The following is an 18,104-nucleotide window of genomic DNA, read 5'->3' on the forward strand; positions in this document are numbered from 1 at the left end:
GTGCTGATTTTTTTTTTTAATTGTTTGGGTTTTTTACTATTATCCTTGCTCATCTCCCAGCCAGTAAGCAAATTTAACCCTTTCTCTCATGCCCACAAAATGATGTGCCATTCCCCATTGGTACAGTCTTTTAGAAAACCATTGAATGTCAGGCTGCACTTGTCAGATTTCCCCATGACACCATCGGCCTCTCTATTCATCGTGGGCTGGAGATATGCATTCAATGCTGTAGCGGAGACCATTTTGCTTTTGCCTGATTCACTCAGTTTTCCCCCTTCACTCTCTGCACTAATTGGGGTTATCTTTCTCGATCTATTTCAATATTAAATCCGTTTAAGCTTTTTGAGTCTCACTCACAGACTGTCATCGTGCTATGTCTTCTAGTTCTTAGAATTTAAAAAAAATCACCTTTTTCGACTCAGACGGGCTTCATTGAATGTGTTTCTTGTAGCCCTCCATATGGCTGGTGGGTAGATACATTGTTAATTGGCACCTGACTTTAATGCAGTAGTAAATGTGGCACTCTGAATGTACATTCTCATAATAACTAGCTCTTAAATCTAAGTAATACAATACAGAGCAAGTGGTAAAGGCCTGGAACTTGCTGTCTACGAGGGAAGCAGATATGATCAATAATTTCAAGAGGAAATTGGGTAGGTTCTTGAGGGAAATAATCTTTCAAGGCAATAGGGTTAGCACAGGAGAATGGAGCTGACTAGATTTCTCTACAGCGCCAACATGAAGTCGATGGACTGAATGGCCTCCTTCCGTGCAAGATTGACACCATGGGCTGGATTCTTCTGCCCCGCCCGCCGCAGGAACACCACGGGCGAGGCGCAGACAATGGAGAAATCCATTGATCTCGGGTGGGAATCTGCGGTGCCGGGCGGACCAGGCCGGAGAATCCCGCCCTATGAATCTATAGCTGGGATTTTCCACACCCCACGGCAAATTTTCCGGCGGCAGAGGCAGGTCGCCATTGGCTGGCAAGTTCCCCGGCAGAGCAACACAAAAGGAGGGACTAGACGATCATTCAGAATTCCATTTAAAATCAAAGCTGGCTGTACAATATTACATCGCTCATTCCTGTGTCATTAAATAAATAATCACACCCTTTGTTACTTTACAGAATGTTATCTGGAGATTCAAGTTCTCACAACTCAAAGGATCCTCTGATGATGGAAAAACATGTGTAAAACTGCTATTTCAGAACACAGAAACCAAACAGATTGAAATGAAGGTACCTTCGTAATATGATCTATTATTGCTTTTGCAGTGATCTGATTCCGGGCAGGGATTATGACATATAGGTCATGTGACTGGGCTGGTAATCCAGAGGCCCGAGGGACATGGGTTCAAATAGCCACAACTGCTGGTGGAACTTGAATTCAATTAGTAAATCTGGACTATAAAGCTAGTGTGAGTAATGGTCACCACGATAATGCTCATCGAGTGTGTAAAAACGTATCTGGCTCACTAAGAAAATCTTCCCTCTTTACCGGGCCTGGGACTCCAGACTCACAGCAATGTGCGTGACTCTGAAATGCCACTCAGTTCAAGGGAAACTTCGAGGGTTCCTTTGACAACACTTTCCAGACCTGTAACCTCTGCTGCCTAGGGAACACCTACAAGCCACGCAGCATCCTAACTTACAACTAACATCACCATTCCTCCACTGTCACTGGGTCACAATCCTGGAATAGAATTCCATTCCTAACTGCACTGTGGGTGTACCTGCACCACATGAACTGCAGCTGTTCAAGAAACTGCTTATTACCGTCGTCTCAAGGGTAATTAGGGATAGGGAATAAATGCTGGCCTTTTCAGCGTCCCATAAACAAAGACAAAAAATGTGTACTATGCCACCAAACATTCTTGAAAATTACACATATTTCCACACAGTGCATTGACTGAAGAAAATATTGGACTAGGGGCACGATCTACCGGTCACATTGCGCCCAAAAGGCGTCGCTGCCGGGAGATCCCTCTGTCAGGGTCTACCCAGCTCGCTGCGCTTTGGGAGATCTAACGCAATCTAGCGACACATCGCAATCTGAATCCCGCCATTTATCACTATTTTGCAAATCTGCATATTAGAGGGAGACACCCAGCTACACTCTAATATGTGCTCCCCTGATCTACTCGAGGATTTGGGATGTAGCCATCTGGGATGGCCACTTGCAACCAGGAACAGGGAAGGTCGCAAAGCATAGCGGGAAAAATGGACAATGCGAGATTCAGGCAGACTCAGAGCCTGAATGTATATTTGCGAGTGAGGAATCCAGACGGTATCGAAACCCCCAACCGATTAGCATTTTGATGGCCCATCTCCGCCAGACAAAGGACTGATACTTGAGCGACCGATACAATCCCAGACATTTCGGCGCCACTCCCTGTACTCGGGAAGCATAAACAACAGGGTCAATGACCACTTAGGGCACGCCCAGCCATCAAGGCACCCGCCCCTTTATTGGTTCGAATCGAACACAGTGATCAGGAATCACCCAATTAGTGGGGTCCAAACTGACCGCCCAAAAGAGCGCGAAAACCCCCAAGAATAAAAAGAGAGACCACCATGTGTTCGGCCTCTCTTGGACCTGCCGCCCTGTCAACGTCTACTTCCAAGTGCAGCACCACCAGAAGCAAGTCCAAGTTCACTCCCGCTACCAGACGGATGAGCCTAGCTGAGCAGCAGTTACTTTTACATCTCTGATAGATACAGATCCGAACAACGGCCACTGTTCCTCTGACCTAAGCCGGGTGCCTGAAGTTAAGTACAGGTTGTCATAGTCGATAGGTGTAGTTTAACTAGTTGTGTTTATGTTGCATGACTAATTGTGTGTGTAAATAAAGTACCCTTGGCCTTGAACTAACTAACTGGTGTTTGCCTCTTTGATCGATAGCCGGTTGAACCTTGTGGCGGGTTCATTTTATACCTGGCAACTCTGAGCAATAAAATATTGATATCCAAATAAAGGAGGACAACCTCACTGACTGCCCTATTTACAGTAGGTAAAAAAAGGCAACAGGGATCTCAGGCAAGCGCTATTCATTAGCTAGTCTCTCCAAACCGGGATTTGACGGAACTGCACTTGTGGGAGTCCCACACGGAACTGGAGACCCGCAGGTGCTTACCCTCTGGGTAGGGTGTCATCCTGGCACTGCTGGTGCCACATCGGCACTCTGGCACTGGCACCCTGGCACTGTCAGCCTGGCACCCTGGCAGTGCTACATGGATGCCAGCCTGGCACTGCCAAGTGCCCATGTACACTGGCTGGGGCAGTGCCATGCTAGCGGTGCCAAGATGGCATGCTTCCCTTGACAGGGATCAGGCCCAGGGATATCCTGTGTTTGTAATGAGACTAAGCGAGGCCTCGGTGGGGGCATTGCCCACTGAGGCCCCGAATGGAACCAGAGTCCCGTTAGATACCATGGTATTTCTCGGCACGCGAGCTCCGGCAAATACCCGGCTAAGCGCGCTTGTTATGACATTCTGTTCCCATTCAGTTAGATCGTGTTCTAGATCTTGATGTGCTATTGATGAATGCCAGTATTAATCGCACAGAAAATTTTGGAATTCGGAGATATGGGTCCTATTTTTAATAGACCCTGGAGCAGGGATCTGGAGGGGGGTCTGGAAGGAGTTCTGGAGTGAGTAGGGGAGGGTGAAAACGAGGGGAGGAAAATCCTGGAGGGCCAGCTTGAAAGTATATTCCTGCCTCCAAGCATACATGGGTCAGGAGATGGCGGAATGGTTATCCACCTGTCTTCGGGTGTAACTAATTAAGCCCTTTAAGTGCATTCTCCTGACACCAAGCAGATTTTCCAGTCTGCATACAGGACTGCTGTTGCGCCAGTAGTCCATCAAATGTTGGTAGCCTCTCAGTGGTAGGCTGTGCAGTCACAGGAACCAGGGGCGGGATTCTTCCCCACCAGGCGGGGCGGGGGGTTCCGGCGTGATGGAGTGGCAGGAACCACTCTGGCGTCAGGCCGCCCCAAAGGTGTGGAAGTCTCCGCACCTTTAGGGACCAAGCCCTCACCTTGAGGGGCTAGGCCCGCGCCGGAGTGGTTTCCGCTCCGCCGGCTGGTGGGAAAGGCCTTTGGCGCCACGCCAGCCGGGGCCGAAAGGTCTACGCTGGGCAACGCCGGGCCGGTGCATGCGCGGGAGCGTCAGCGGTTGCTGAGGTGCCGCGCATGCGCAGGGGAGGGGGTCTCTTCTGCCTCTGCCATAGTGAAGACCATGGCGAAGGCGTAAGAAAAAGAGTGCCCCCATGGCACAGGCCCGCCCGCGGATCGGTGGGCCTCGATCGCGGGCCAGGCCACCGTGGGGGACCCCAGGGGCCAGATCGCCCCGCACCCCCACAGGACCCCGGTGCCCGCCCGCGCCGCCTTGTCCCACCGTTCAAAACGTGGTTTAATCCACGCTGGCGGGACAGGCATTCGAGCAGCGGAACTTCGGCCCATCGCGGGCCTGAGAAACGGCGGGGATGGGCCCGCCGACCGGCGCGGTGCGGTTCCCGCTCCCGCCGACCAGCGCGGCACGATTCCCACCCCCACCGAATCTCTGGTGGCGAGACTTCGGGACACGGCGAGGGCAGGATTCACGCCAGCTCCCGGCGATTCTCCAACCCGGCGGGGGATCGGAGAATCCAGCCCCAGAGGTTCCATTCAATCTGGAAGATGCCACTCTGAATATTGGCAACAGTGCCTATTACCGTGGGGGCTATTGCTTTCTTGTTCAATGGCCCTCACCTTTTTGGCCCTTATATTTACTGCTTTTGTGGAAGACAACCTTGAATGGAGGTACCATCAAGCCAGCCTACATTCTTCAGTAACGTGCACGTCTGACAATGGGTCTGTTGATCTGTCAGTGCTAGATTGCCTACTATTGGCCCTCTAGATGCCGGAGCCCATCCATTGTCCTTAATTGGACAGAACTTCCGTACATGGTCAATTAAATGACCAACCTCTAGAAAATCGTGCTCTGGATCCTACTGCCAACATTTGTTAGTTCCCAACATGCTTTCCTCCCAACTGCAAAGGCGGAACTGAGGAACAAAAATGCTACTCATGCTGAGAGTGGCCAATAATTGCTTTTTGATTTAGACGGCTCCACCATTTGATTCATTTAAGCAGCATCTCACCCTTAGCCTTGCCCTTATTTTGAAGAGCTTATTGGATTTGTACATACGATGCCAATCAATTTCTCTGGCCAAGAATGGAAACAATGGCCGCGATTCTCCAATCCCGCTCCAAGTTCTGACGCCGGCGTGAAAAGCGGCAGTATCACTCCGGCGTCAACGGTCCCCGATAATCAGGAATGCTTCCCTTCCTAGGGGGCTAGGTCAGCGGCGGAGTGGTCCCCGCAACTCCAGCCATCGCGGAACGGCCGGCGCGAGTTCGCACATGCACGCTACGGCCGGCTACATTCCACACATGAGCGTGGGTTCCCGTCTCCGCGCCGGTCCCTGGGCAATATGGCGGAGCCCTACAGGGGCCCGGCGCGGAGAAACATAGGCCCCCAAGGAACAGCCCGCCTGCCGATCAGTAGGCACCGATCGCGGGCCAGGCCACCGTGGAGGCCCCCCTCGGTGTCGGATCCCCCCGCCCCCCCCCCCCCCCCCCACCTCCAGGACGGCCCCCGCAGACCCACTTTCCAGGTCCCGCCGTGAGGGACCTGAATAACCCACGCCGGCGGGACTCAGCCGAACTTGGCGGCCACTCGGCACATCGAGGCCTGGAGAATCGCCGGGGGGGGGGGGGCACTTTCAACGGCCCCTGACCGGCGCGGCGGCGATCCCGCGGGCACCGGAGAATAGGTAAGCTGGCGTCGGGGTGGCGGGGCTCGATTCTCGCGTCCCCCAGGGGATTCTCCGACCCGGCGCGGGGTCAGAAAATCCCAGCCAGTGAGCGCTCAATCTCTTTCTGGCATGTAATCATCATTGTTTGAGTTGTTTTAATGTAAAATTGTTATTTTTAAAACTCTGACTTTTCCTTTTCGTCTTCATTTCTCCGTCTTTGTACTTGATTTGACTCTCACCCTCCTCCGTTATCCCTGTTATTTTCTCAATTCCTAAAGCTCACATGTTCAGGAGATAAACTGTTGGTTCCATCAAGTTCCGAGATGCATAAATGTCCTCAACACTTTACCTATCATTTCACACATCCAGCAAGAAAGAGTGCAATAAATATTTGAGTTGAAGAGTGCCACTCTGTACGAGTTCCATTCCCAGCAAGATATGACCCATATTTATTTTAAACTATTCATTAATCTGGAGGCTGAGATTTTCATTGAATATTTTTTTTAATGCATTGGAAATATATGTGCAAGCATTGAGACATTCTGGGTGAGATTCTCTGGAAATATTTCTCAGTGTGGTAGCGAGCGGGAACTACTGCCACCTTCCCGGCGCTCGGCCTGGCGAGGCCGGCAACGCTATTCAACGTTAATTGGTCCACTTAACGGGGCCCCACGGGCTTCTTGTTGCAATTGAAGACTTACCAGCCGATTCGCCAGCCACCGCCAACAAGATTGAACAGCACTTAAGCAGCATTTGCTCAGCCAAACCCAGCCAGCTCGCAAGAATGGCACCCAGGAGACCGGTCCCAAGATTCGGGGATTACAGATTTGGGTACAGTGGATGCCCCTGTGCAGCGTCATTACTGCAAGGCTCAAGCCCTGCCTACGATTCCCTCTTCTACAGAGCTATGCTTTGATATTGAGCCCGGGATACAGTCGGGATCTCAATGGCGATGGACTGTCACGAGGAGACTCTGGAAGGGCGCAGCTTCTTGCAGCTCGAACTAATCCGGATTTCTGTTTACTTCTGGTAACAGCTTTAGCATTGTTAGAGCTGTTTAGTAACTCTCCAAACTTGGACAGCAGTGGGTTAGCCCTGCTGCCTCACGGCACCGAGGTTCAATCCCAGCCCTGGGTCACTGTCCATGTTGAGTTTGCACATTCTCCCCATGTCTGCGTGGGTTTCACCCCCACAACCCAAAGATGTGCAGGGTAGGTGGATTGGGCAGGCTAAATTGCCCCTTAATTGGAAAATATTAATTGGGTACACTAAATTTAAAAAAGAAAACTCTTCAAACTGGGTTATTTGATTTTTGAGTGTCAGTCGGCTTCAGTGGGTGGCACTCATGTCTCTTGAGTGAGAAGGCTGCAGTTTGAAATCCTACACTAATAATAATAATCTCGCATATTGTCACAAGTAGGCTTCAATGAAGTTACTGTGAAAAGCCCCTAGTCGCCACATTCCAGCGCCTATTCAGGGAGGCCGGTACAGGAATTGAACCCACGCTGCTGGCCTTGTTCTGCATTACAAGCCAGCTGTTTAGCCTACTGTGCGAAACCAGCCCCTAGGACTTGAGCTCAATACAGACTGACACTTTAACACACGACTGAAGGCACTAATGAAGAGCCATGAAAAGGGTGCCGTATCATTTGAGGTGCCAACTTTTAATGAGACATTAAACCAAGGTTCTGTCTGTCCTTTCAGGCAGATATAAAAGATGGTTCTATTCAACGAAGAGCAGGGAATTGTATTAGCCAATAACTCTCTCAGGCATCAAATGCAATGAACTGGTCATTCATCTCATTGGCTGTCAATAGAATCTGCCTGTTGCATTTGTCTATACACATATCAACACTGTTAACCTTCAAAAAAAAGTATTTAAGTGGTTGTGAAGAGCTTTACCTACCTAGAGAATCGATAAAACACTATGACCCATAACTTTCTTGTTCCCCAGTGTCGCATTTAGGGGGTACCCCAATGATGCACTGGGAATCCCTCTCGGTAGTTCCCATTGAGTATTTACCTAGAAATTGCCCCAAATTGCTAACTTCCTCTGGACAATGGCGCTGAGCTGCAAACCATCCGAAGAAGCAATTTAACTCGCTAACTCCAGATGGTTCTGCCAGTTTTACCCTAATAGTTAATGAGAAAGGCAGAAGAAAAATAAAGTACTCTAATTCCAGAATGACTGTTTAAAAAAAACCAAACCAGCCTTGCACGGGACTCCTCCTACACTCACCACCACCCAGGGGACCCACCACACCAGCCCCAACCCGACTGCCTCTCTGGTCTGACCCCCAACCCGCCCCTGACCCGACTACCCCATTCCAGTCTCGCCTCCCCACTTTCCCCATCCGGTCTCCCGCACAACCCCTGGTCTCCCGGCCCTCCCCTCCTCCCTCCCAGTCTCCAACACACCCCAGCTGCCTCTCCTCTGTCCCAGCTCCTTCTCTCCCTCCTGTTCTGACCCCCTCGTCCTGCTATTACACCCCCCCCCTTACTTTCTGGTATTTTCTAACCCCCCCCTTGACTGGTCTCCCTCCACCTCCCCCTCCCCTCCCATAACCCCCTCCACCTCCCCTCCCCCTCCCGCCCCCCCCTCCCCTCCCGTCCCCACTCCCCCTCCCCCACCCCTCCCGTCCCACCCTCCCTCCCTCCCGCCCCCTCCTCTCGCCCCCCCTCCCCTCCCGTCTCCCCCTCCCGTCACCCCCCCATCACCCCCCCATCCTCTCCCCCTCCCCCTCCCCCTCCCCTCCTCCTCCCCCTCCCCCTTCCACCCTCCTCCCCACCCCTTCCCCCCTCCCCCTCCCCTTCCCCCTCCCCTCCTTCCCCTTCCCCTCCCACCCTCCCCCTGCCCCCTCCCCTCTCCCCCTCCCCTCCCCTCCCTCCCCCTCTCCTCCCTTCCCCCTCCCCTCCCCTCCCCTCCCTTCCCCTTCTCCCACCGGCCCGCAACACGAACTGCAGCAGCTGCGGGCGAAAAGGACATTTTGCCAAGGTCTGCCTGGCCAGGTCTAAGAACACGAACTCACAGACCCGATCCACAGACTCACAGGCCCGCAGACCCCGCAAGATGGCAGCGTGTCTGCCGACTCCGCCTCCACATAACATGTGCGACTCATCTTGTCCATCCTCCCCCATGCGGCCGGCCACGTACGATCCATGGGGGCCATCATCTTGGACGCCATCTTCCTCACCGCCCGCCACGCTCGACCAACAGGGGCCGCCATCTTGGCCGCTATCTGCTACGCCACTCAACGTGTACGACCTACACGGGCAGCCATCGCGGGGCCTCCCCAGCACCTCCGATCACGCCGCCGGCTACACACACCTCAGCGCGGTCACCCTGGACCAGTCGCGACCTAAGCACCTCCGGAGCTCCATGATGGCCGTCCGGGTTAATGGGTACAAGACACCTGGGGCGAAATTCTCCCCCAATGGCGTGATGTCCGCCGACTGGCGCCATAAACAGAAACAGTTTCCCACGCATGCGCAGTGGGGAGAGTCTCTTCCGCCTCCGCCATGGTGGAGGCCGTGGCGGAGGCGGAAGGGAAAGAGTACCCCCACGGCACAGGCCCGCCCGTGGATCGGTGGGCCCCGATCGCGGGCCAGGCCACCGTGGGGGCACCCCCCGGGGTCAGATCGCCCCGCGCCCCCCCCAGGACCCCGGAGCCCGCCCACGCCGCCTGGTCCCGCCGGTAAATACCAGCTTTGATTTACGCCGGCGGGACAGGCAATTTCTGGGCGGGACTTCGGCCCATTCGGGCCGGAGAATTGAGCGCGGGGTCCCACCAACCGGCACGGCCCGATTCCCGCCCCCGCCCAATCTCCGGTACCGGAGACTTCGGCGGGGGCGGGGGCGGGATTCACGGCGGCCAACGGCCATTCTCCGACCCGGCGGGGGGGGTCAGAGAATGACGCCCCAGGTCTTTCGACTCCGGGAGCACAGGGAGCTTCATTCACCTGGACATGGTAAGACGCTGCTCGCTCCCAATCTTCCCGACACAACAAACCATATCCCTCGCCTCTGGGTCGCACTCGGTGCAAATCCAGGGGTGCACTACTGCAACCCTAGCGATACAGGGCGCTCAGTACGCAAATTTTCAACTATATGTGCTCCCAGACCTCTGCGCTCCTCTCCTTTTGGGACTCGACTTCCAGTGCAACCTCAGGAGCCTAGCTCTTATGTTTGGGGGGCCCCTGCCCTCGCTCACCATATGCAGCCTCGCGACCCTAAAAATCGACCCCCCACCTCTTCACAAACCTCACCGACGATTGCAAGCCAGTAGCCACCAGAAGCAGGCGGTGTAGCATGCAGGACAGGACGTTCATTAGGTCCGAGGTCCAGCGTCTCTTGCGGGAGGGGGTCATAGAAGCCAGCAATAGCCCCTGGAGAGCTCAGGTGGTGGTCGTCAAGACCGGGGAAAAGTTCCGGATGGTGGTTGATTACAGCCAGACCATTAGCCGCTTTACGCAACTCGATGCGTACCCCCTTCCCCGGATTGCAGACATGGTAAATCAGGATCGCGCACTACCGCGTGTTCTCCACGGTGGATCTGAAGTCTGCATGCAACCAGCTCCCAATCCACCCGGAGGACCGCCACTACACGGCATTTGAGGCAGACGGCCGCCTTTTCCATTTCCTCCGGGTCCCCTTTGGCGTCACAAACGGGATTTCAGTGTTCCAACGAGCGATGGACCGAATGGTGGACCAGTAGGGCTGCGGGCCACGTTTCCGTACTTGGACAATGTCACCATCTGCGGTCATGATCAGCAGGACCACGTCGCCAACCTCCACCGATTTCTCCAAACCGCCCAAAAACTCAACCTCACCTACAACAAGGAGAAATGCGTTTTCTGCACAACCAGGCTAGCCATCCTCGGCTACATCGTGGAAAACGGGGTCCTAGGGCCCGACCCTGACCGTATGCACCCCCTCCTACAACTCCCTCTCCCTCACTGTCCCAAGGCCCTGAAGAGGTGCCTTGGATTTTTCTCCTATTGCGCCCAGTGGGTCCGCCAGTATGCGGACGAAGACCGCCCACTATTCAAGCCCACCTGGTAAAGGCATCCCGGCCCTTTGAACGCCTCAGTATCGATTTCAAAGGGCCACTCCCCTCCAATAACCGCAACACGTACTTCCTTAACATCATAGATGAGTTCTCCCGCTTCCCGTTTGCCAACCCCTGCCCTGATATGACCACCCCCACTGTCATTAAAGCCCTGCATAGTGTCTTCACCCTGTTTGGTTTCCCCAGTTATGTGCACAGCGACAGGGGCTCGTCGTTCATGAGCGACGAACTGCGTCAGTACCTGCTCAGTAAGGGCATCGCCTCGAGCAGGAGTACCAGTTATAACCCCAGGGGAAACGGGCAGATGGAGAGGGAGAACGCGACGGTCTGGAAGACCATCCTACTGACCCTGCGATCCAGGAATCTACCAGTTTCTCACTGGCAGGAGGTCCTCACCGATGCGCTCCACTCTATTAGGTCCTTCCTTTGCACGGCCACAAGCCAGACTCCTCATGACCGTTTGTTTGTTTTCCCAAGGGGAGCTACCTCAGGGGCCTCGCTTCCGCTCTGGCTGATGACACCAGGTCCAGTCCTCCTCCGAAAACATGTTCGGAGCCATAAGACCGACCCCCTGGTAGAGAGGGTCCAGCTCTTGCACTCCAACCCACACTATGCGTCCGTCGAAACACCCCGATGGCCGGCAAGATACCGTCTCCCTCCGGAACCTGGCGCCCGCAGGCTCCAACACCACTCCCACTACTGCATCCCCCACCCCTATATGGTTCCCGTGCTCCGTCCCACCCGCCGCACCGGTCCAAAGGAATGAAGGTCCGGAAGAGCCGCTCCCGGAGTCCACGCCTGTGCCTGCTCCAGACCCACTTCCAGTGGGTCCGGAGCAGCAACACTAGTGCTTTGGCGATCACAACATACGATCCGGGCACCGGACCGACTGCATCTATGAGCCCGTCACCCCCGCCGGACTTCATTTTTAAACAGGGGGTGAATGTGGTGAATGTATAATTACTGATAATTCACCAGTGCACTGTGTTATGTTATTAACCCTGTGGGCTCTGGCTATGGGCCATTGTGTGGCTTCACCCACACGGGATATGTTGGGGCATGTACGGACTCTGCCCATGGCTCCACCCCCTTTTCAGGAAGTATAAGAGCTGCTGACCTGCGGGGCCACCTTCAGTGTTGTAACGGTCACAGGCAGGCTCAGTTCTAAGCTGATTAAAACCACGGTTTATTTCTCCACGTGTCTTCGAGTGAATTGATGGTCGCATCACCCCCTCCCCGTCCCCTTCCCCTCCCCCTCCTCTTCCCCATTCCCCTTCCCCCTCCCCTCCCCCTCTCCCCTTCCCTTCCCCCTCTCCCCTCCCCCTCCCCTTCCCCTTCCCCCTCTCCTTCCCCTTCCCCCTCCCCCTCCCCTTCCCCCCCTTAAAAATCCCCTTTCCGACAGATAGTGTCTCCCTGCGCCCCAGTTACTCCATGCCGGTGCAGCAGGGAGGAGGGTGGTGTGGGTGGGCGGGGAGGTCACCTGAGTGAGGAATATTGGGTGAGACAGGAGCTTTGGAATTACAACGAGGGTAAATCCATCGAAAATGTCAATCCGATGGAGATTTCCACTCTGAGGAAGTTACGGACCATAATATAGTTCATTCATTCATGAAATAACCATAGTATTGATGATTTTTCCTAAAGAACTGGACATTATCCAAATGTTAGTTTTATTATAAGCCATGCTTATTATCTAATAAAACAGTTTGTGTCTAATTGCAGGAGTTGGAGTTTCCCGACCTGACGGCGGTGTTGCATTGTATACATTCATTCATAGCAGCTAAAGTGGCAGCAGTGGATCCAGTATTCGTAGACAGCCAGAGTGTTGCACGGAAGTACATGTATAGCAGTTGAGAATCGAATTGCAACCACAAAAAATGTATTGTATTCTTTAATATAAAATAACCGCATTGTGTCTACGAGGCGCACAATGGTAATGAAGCCCAAACAAGTCGGGGGTGATTTTGATTCCTGGCGAGAACGTGTATTGGATGATATTGGTTCAGCTGTAAATAAAAATGGCAATTGGGAGAGACATACAACATGTGAAGTCACAATCACCCCCATTGTGTTTTTCTAGAGTGCAATTATGGGTTAAATTCTCTTTTTGGACGACATCTGCAAAGCAAATATCTTTATAATGGAAGTGAACCCTGTTCTCGGTGTGTGCAGCACTGTTTGTGTTTTGTTTTTCTTCTCAGACAAAGTCTGCAGTCTCCCTAACTCCCATTTGTAATAATGGAAATCTGAACTTCAGAATATCATTGTGCAATTCATAGTTCAAATTCTAATATTCTAATGCCAAGTGTGTGCTTTTGCTTCTTGGAAATTGTTTTTTTTTCATTAACAACTGTGTTTTTGATGCCATTGTTTTTCCTTTATGATCATGCTCATGTGTTACATACCCATTGACTTTGGAATATGATGAATTTAAGGTTACTGGATTAAAATCTTAAATTTGTAGTTAGGCTCAGAAAGTATAATTGCACTGTTAGAACTGGAATGACTTACTAAAAACATTAAGCAGGTAACTTTTCATTTGAGCAAACGATCACATCTTTCGTTGTGGAAAAAATAGTTATCTCAGCAATTGTAGATATTTTAGTTCATTTTGAGCTTATGAGTCGGTACTCCGTTTTTTAACAAATACAACGGTGAATCAACCTAACAAAAATGTTCACTTTAGTTAAGTTCATGCCACAGTTCACGTCCAATAGTCTTTGTTCAAATCATCTGCTGGAATCCCCATAGAAACATTGAGTAGCTAAAATCTAGAGCCACGTGAACTTGACATTCTGATCAACAGGATGACAGGATATCGGAGGACCCCGATTAAAAACAAAATGAGATTGGTAAAAGACAGAATGAAATTTTAAAAAAGGTTTGGATATTAGCTAAGGTGTTGCAATGATCATCAAAGTCTGATTGGTATGGTAGGAGATTTGTTGCGCCAAGCAACGGCATAGTCTACTGCCTGATCCCAAGATTAATAATAATAATAATCGCTTATTGTCACAAGTAGGCTTCAATGAAGTTACTGTGAAGAGCCAATAGTCGCCACATTCCGGCACCTGTTTGGAGAGGCCGGTACGGGAATTGAACCCGCGCTGCTGGCCTTGTTCTGCCGAACAAGCCACCTGTTTAGTGACATTCAGCCTATTTTGCACACCCACCAAAAATCGGCAAAAACTCACATTGCCCCCATGACATATTTAACTGTCCCTTGAATACAATTTTCTTTTTTGTTGCTATAACAAGAAGATTGCTGCAAGTGTGGATTAATATTTGCACAGAGAAACTTTTCCCTACATCCGATTATACATTTTCCTTTCTTATGTAGCTATGCAGCAAAGAAACACATGGATGCTAGTGGATGCAAAAAAAAGGGAATTAGCAATTTCCACTGAAACTTGGGGCTTTATTTTCCTCCTTTTTGGAACAAATGTAAAATTTATTAAAACTGCATAAATATGAATTTAATAGAATCACATCAACCATTACACTCAAATTCAGAAGATGCATATTACTAACATAAAAAATAAATCTTGGTCCAAATCCTAAAAGTTATAAAAATGCTCAGAACTCTGTAAACGATTGAGAGAGCTCTGTCCAGTGCCAGGATTTAAATTTTTGGAAGCATGATTACAAGGCATATCCATCAACATCTTGACTGTTCTGACCTTTCACTTTTACTGATAGTCGTACAGGGATCTGACCTCAGCAAATTTGTTAAGAAGACACTAAAGCTCAGACACCCCAAAAGACATAAAATTATTTTTCTCCAACTCATTGTTGGTTTGCAAACATCGTGGATTAGTAGACTGACATATTCTCATTATATTCTTTATGCTGATGAAGTCATAGATTTCTGAAGGTTAGGTTTCATCCACTGATTAAGAATTGGCAAGTGAAGTAAACATGGATTTAAAGTAAATGGGTTGATGTGCCAACAGGTGCTGTTAAAGACTAATGCTGACATGAGTGGCTTAAATAGGCAAGTGTTCCACTTTCCAGGTCTGGCATCCTTCACCTTAAAGCAGACTGGAGTAAAATGGTCATCCTTTATTCGACATTGATCAAATACTCAAATTCAATTGCTAGGTTACTATAAACCCATCTTAACAAAGGAGCAGGAGCTCGCAAGCTCCACCTCTCCAAATAGAATTTGACAAACTTTGTGCACAAGGTAGAATAGTACAGTGGTAAATCAAAGTTCCATCCCAACTTCTGCCTCATTAACATTCCCACCCTTCCCAAGATTCAAAATCTTGGGTAATATCTTTTTGCTAACATTTACTAAAGTAAGTTACATTTAGGTTGCAAGGGTTTTTAGGCTATATTGTACCAAAAATAGAATCACAACAGGGAAAATAATTATTCTTATAAATAAATAACGTAGGTACATCATGGTTAAAGGAAATTTGTACTAAACTAAAAATCATTCACCAACGGGAGTGCCTATTTTGATCTCGAAGCAATAGATGCTACATTGTTCTGGAGTAGCATTATTTATAATATTCAACATTTTAAAAGTTAGATTACAATGGAAGTATGCTTGGGTTGTTGGACACGACTCTCCTGTTTTGACTCAAAGTAATTCTACCAGTGGGCACTGCTCAGGTTGAATTCAATGGACTTTTAAACGTTTTTTCAGAGGGTTGGATTTTGTACAGACAGGTGGCGCGATTCTCTGAAATAGAGACAGAGTGTTTGCGCCGTCGTGAACGCCGTCGAGGTTCACGACGGTGCAAAACGGCCCCTATCCCGACCGATTCTGGGCCCAAAAATGGGCTAGGAGCGGCGCCGTGTCATTTACGCGCGTCAGGCCTTGGCACCGCGTAAAGGCGGCACCGCATAACTACCGTCACCCGCGCATCCCCGAGTCCGCCCCGCAAGAAGATGTCCGACGGATCTTGCGGGGCTGCGGAAGAAAGGAGGTCCTCCTTCAGAGAGGCTGGCCCGACGATCGGTGGGCACCGATCGCGGGCCAGACCCCATTTGAGGCCCCCCCTGGTGCAGGATCCCACCACCCCCCCCCGCAGGCCGCCCCCCCCAGCATTCCGGCGCTGTTCCCATCGGCAGCGACCAGGTGTGGACGGCGCCGGGGGGAACCCGCCGTCTTGGGCAGGCCGCTCGGCCCATCCAGCACTGAGAATCGCGGGGGTACCGGTGAATCGCCATTTTGGCAGTCTCGGGCGATTCACTGGACCGCGCCGTGCAAAGCGCGATTGTGCCGATCTGGCCGCTTCCGTGAATCGCGGGAGGGCGTCAGAACGGCGTCACGGGAAAATTTGGCAACCCAGGCGATTCTCTGAAACGGCGCGGGAGCAGAGAATCGTGCCCCTTGAGAGGGACTGGGCCTAAACTCACTGACAGGTCCTGCTCCTCAGGGTACCATTTTTAAAGGGTGCCCCAATCTCAGAATAATATTGCAGTTCACCACGAATCGCTAGCAAGACGCCCCCCAATAACTAGCAAGAGCCCCCCCACCCAAGTGAGAGACACCCCGTTATGAACTTGCCAAATGCCCCCCTCAGGCCCTCCCCCCTTCAGCCCACCCTTTGTCTCTGCCTTTAGCCCCCCCTCAGTTCCCGCCTTCAGCCCCCCCCCTCAGTTTCCAGATTCAGCCCAACCCCCCACAATTCCCCCTTTAGGCCCTGCCCCTTAACAATGCCAACCTGGTGCCGTGAACTCTGAGGGAGGAGGGAAGAGGGTGAACACTTGCCTCCAGGATGCCGAGGGGGGATTCTTCAGGGAATGTGGGCATTGGAAAGGAATGGGCTGGAGGGGCTCAGGTGGGGAGTTGTTCCCGGGATGGAGGTCATGTGATTTTCCCCCCCTTTAGCTTTGAAAATCATTAAACTGTCTTTCAGCATGTCAAAGTTTAGTTTAAAGTTTACCCACTGATGTGTTGGAACCTTTTGATGTCTCTCATAGCATGCCAAGTTCAAAGTTCTGTCAGCTGAGGGTGAAAGTTTTCCCTCAGGTGTATAGGAACCATTTAATGCCACTCCTAGTGTGTCAAGTCCAAAGTTCTGTCAAATGAAGGCGAAAATGTTCCACTTGATATATTGGAAACCTTTGAAGTGCTTTTGTACAGTCAATTTAATTTCCCTTTAAATTTTTCAAGCCTCTGGGCATGCTGAGAAGCCTATAAGCTTTGAACTGCATTGTTTACATTGAATTTCATGGTAAGTTACCTTTTACAACCCTAATGATTGACTGTCACAGGCTATTTCAAGGTGGGATATGCGTTGATTGTTTTTATAGCTCTTCAGGGTCCCTCTTTTGAGCAGGTGTTCTTTCCATCTGCTGTTTATTTTAAAGAGGCTGTTTCTTTGCTCTGAAAAGTTTTCTAGAAAGATCAGGTGCTCTTAGAGCACTCAGATAACTGATTGTGTTCAAAGTGGAAACTGCAGACCATAAGGATTAAATCCATGAGTTTTTTGATCAATAGTTAAATACCCAATTGGTATTTAATATATATTCAATGGCCCTCTCTAATACCCTGACTGATTAATGGTGGCAAGCAAATACAAGAGCTTAGAGTTCAACATGTGATTACATTGTACAAAGAAACTTTGCATTTTCAAAATTATCCTAAACCCTATAATATGTAATTTTACCAGTGTAACAGTGAGATGCAGTGAAGTTGAATAATACCTATATAATAACTTTTAATAATAGATCATTTATAAAGCGAGGAAAGTAAAATCAGATGCTCTGTGAATTTAAATTGAGATTTGGAGAACCCAAGCTGAGTTAAACATTTATATTTATAAAGGACACTGACGTGAGTTGGAGCCTTCAGAAAGAGATGCGAATACTCGCTGTTACATTGCTGACATGGATTTAAATCTTACCATTACTTTGGATCAGAGGTCATCAAAACACTGAAAATTATCTGCAAGCCATTTGCCTTTAACCTGAATGAATCAAACTATTATAAATACCTTTGTCATATCACGCTGTCGGTAAAATCCATATCGGACCTATTATGTTAAAAATAATCCTATATGCACATAATTATATTTTATCATTCTGTGCATGAGCTCTAACATTTCAAGAATATGTGCATTTGGGCAAGACTCAATCAAACAAACCAAATTGGATAGAAATTTCTTATGAGGAAACTGAAATTCATAGATCTGTCCATGTAATGACTCAGAGTGCACTCCCAGAATTCAATTTTCAGTTGTCGACAGTTTTCAGTGTTATCAGAAAGAAATAATTG

At 50.3% G+C, this 18,104-nt stretch overlaps 1 protein-coding gene across 1 annotated transcript in view; it reads left to right on the forward strand.

The window, feature by feature from the left end:
- The window catches only part of sntg2 (syntrophin, gamma 2), a 523,724-nt gene extending 510,391 nt beyond the window's left edge, over window positions 1–13,333 (forward strand). Inside the window, exons 16-17 of the mRNA XM_072500541.1 lie at window positions 1,130–1,240; window positions 12,593–13,333. Of these exons, the coding sequence (XP_072356642.1) occupies window positions 1,130–1,240; window positions 12,593–12,724 (243 nt within the window). The 3' untranslated portion in view covers window positions 12,725–13,333. The remainder of the gene's footprint in view (window positions 1–1,129; window positions 1,241–12,592) is intronic.
- The last annotated feature ends 4,771 nt before the right edge of the window (window positions 13,334–18,104 follow it).

Source organism: Scyliorhinus torazame, chromosome 4 (assembly GCF_047496885.1).
Source record: "Scyliorhinus torazame isolate Kashiwa2021f chromosome 4, sScyTor2.1, whole genome shotgun sequence".
Taxonomy (NCBI): Eukaryota; Metazoa; Chordata; class Chondrichthyes; order Carcharhiniformes; family Scyliorhinidae; genus Scyliorhinus; species Scyliorhinus torazame.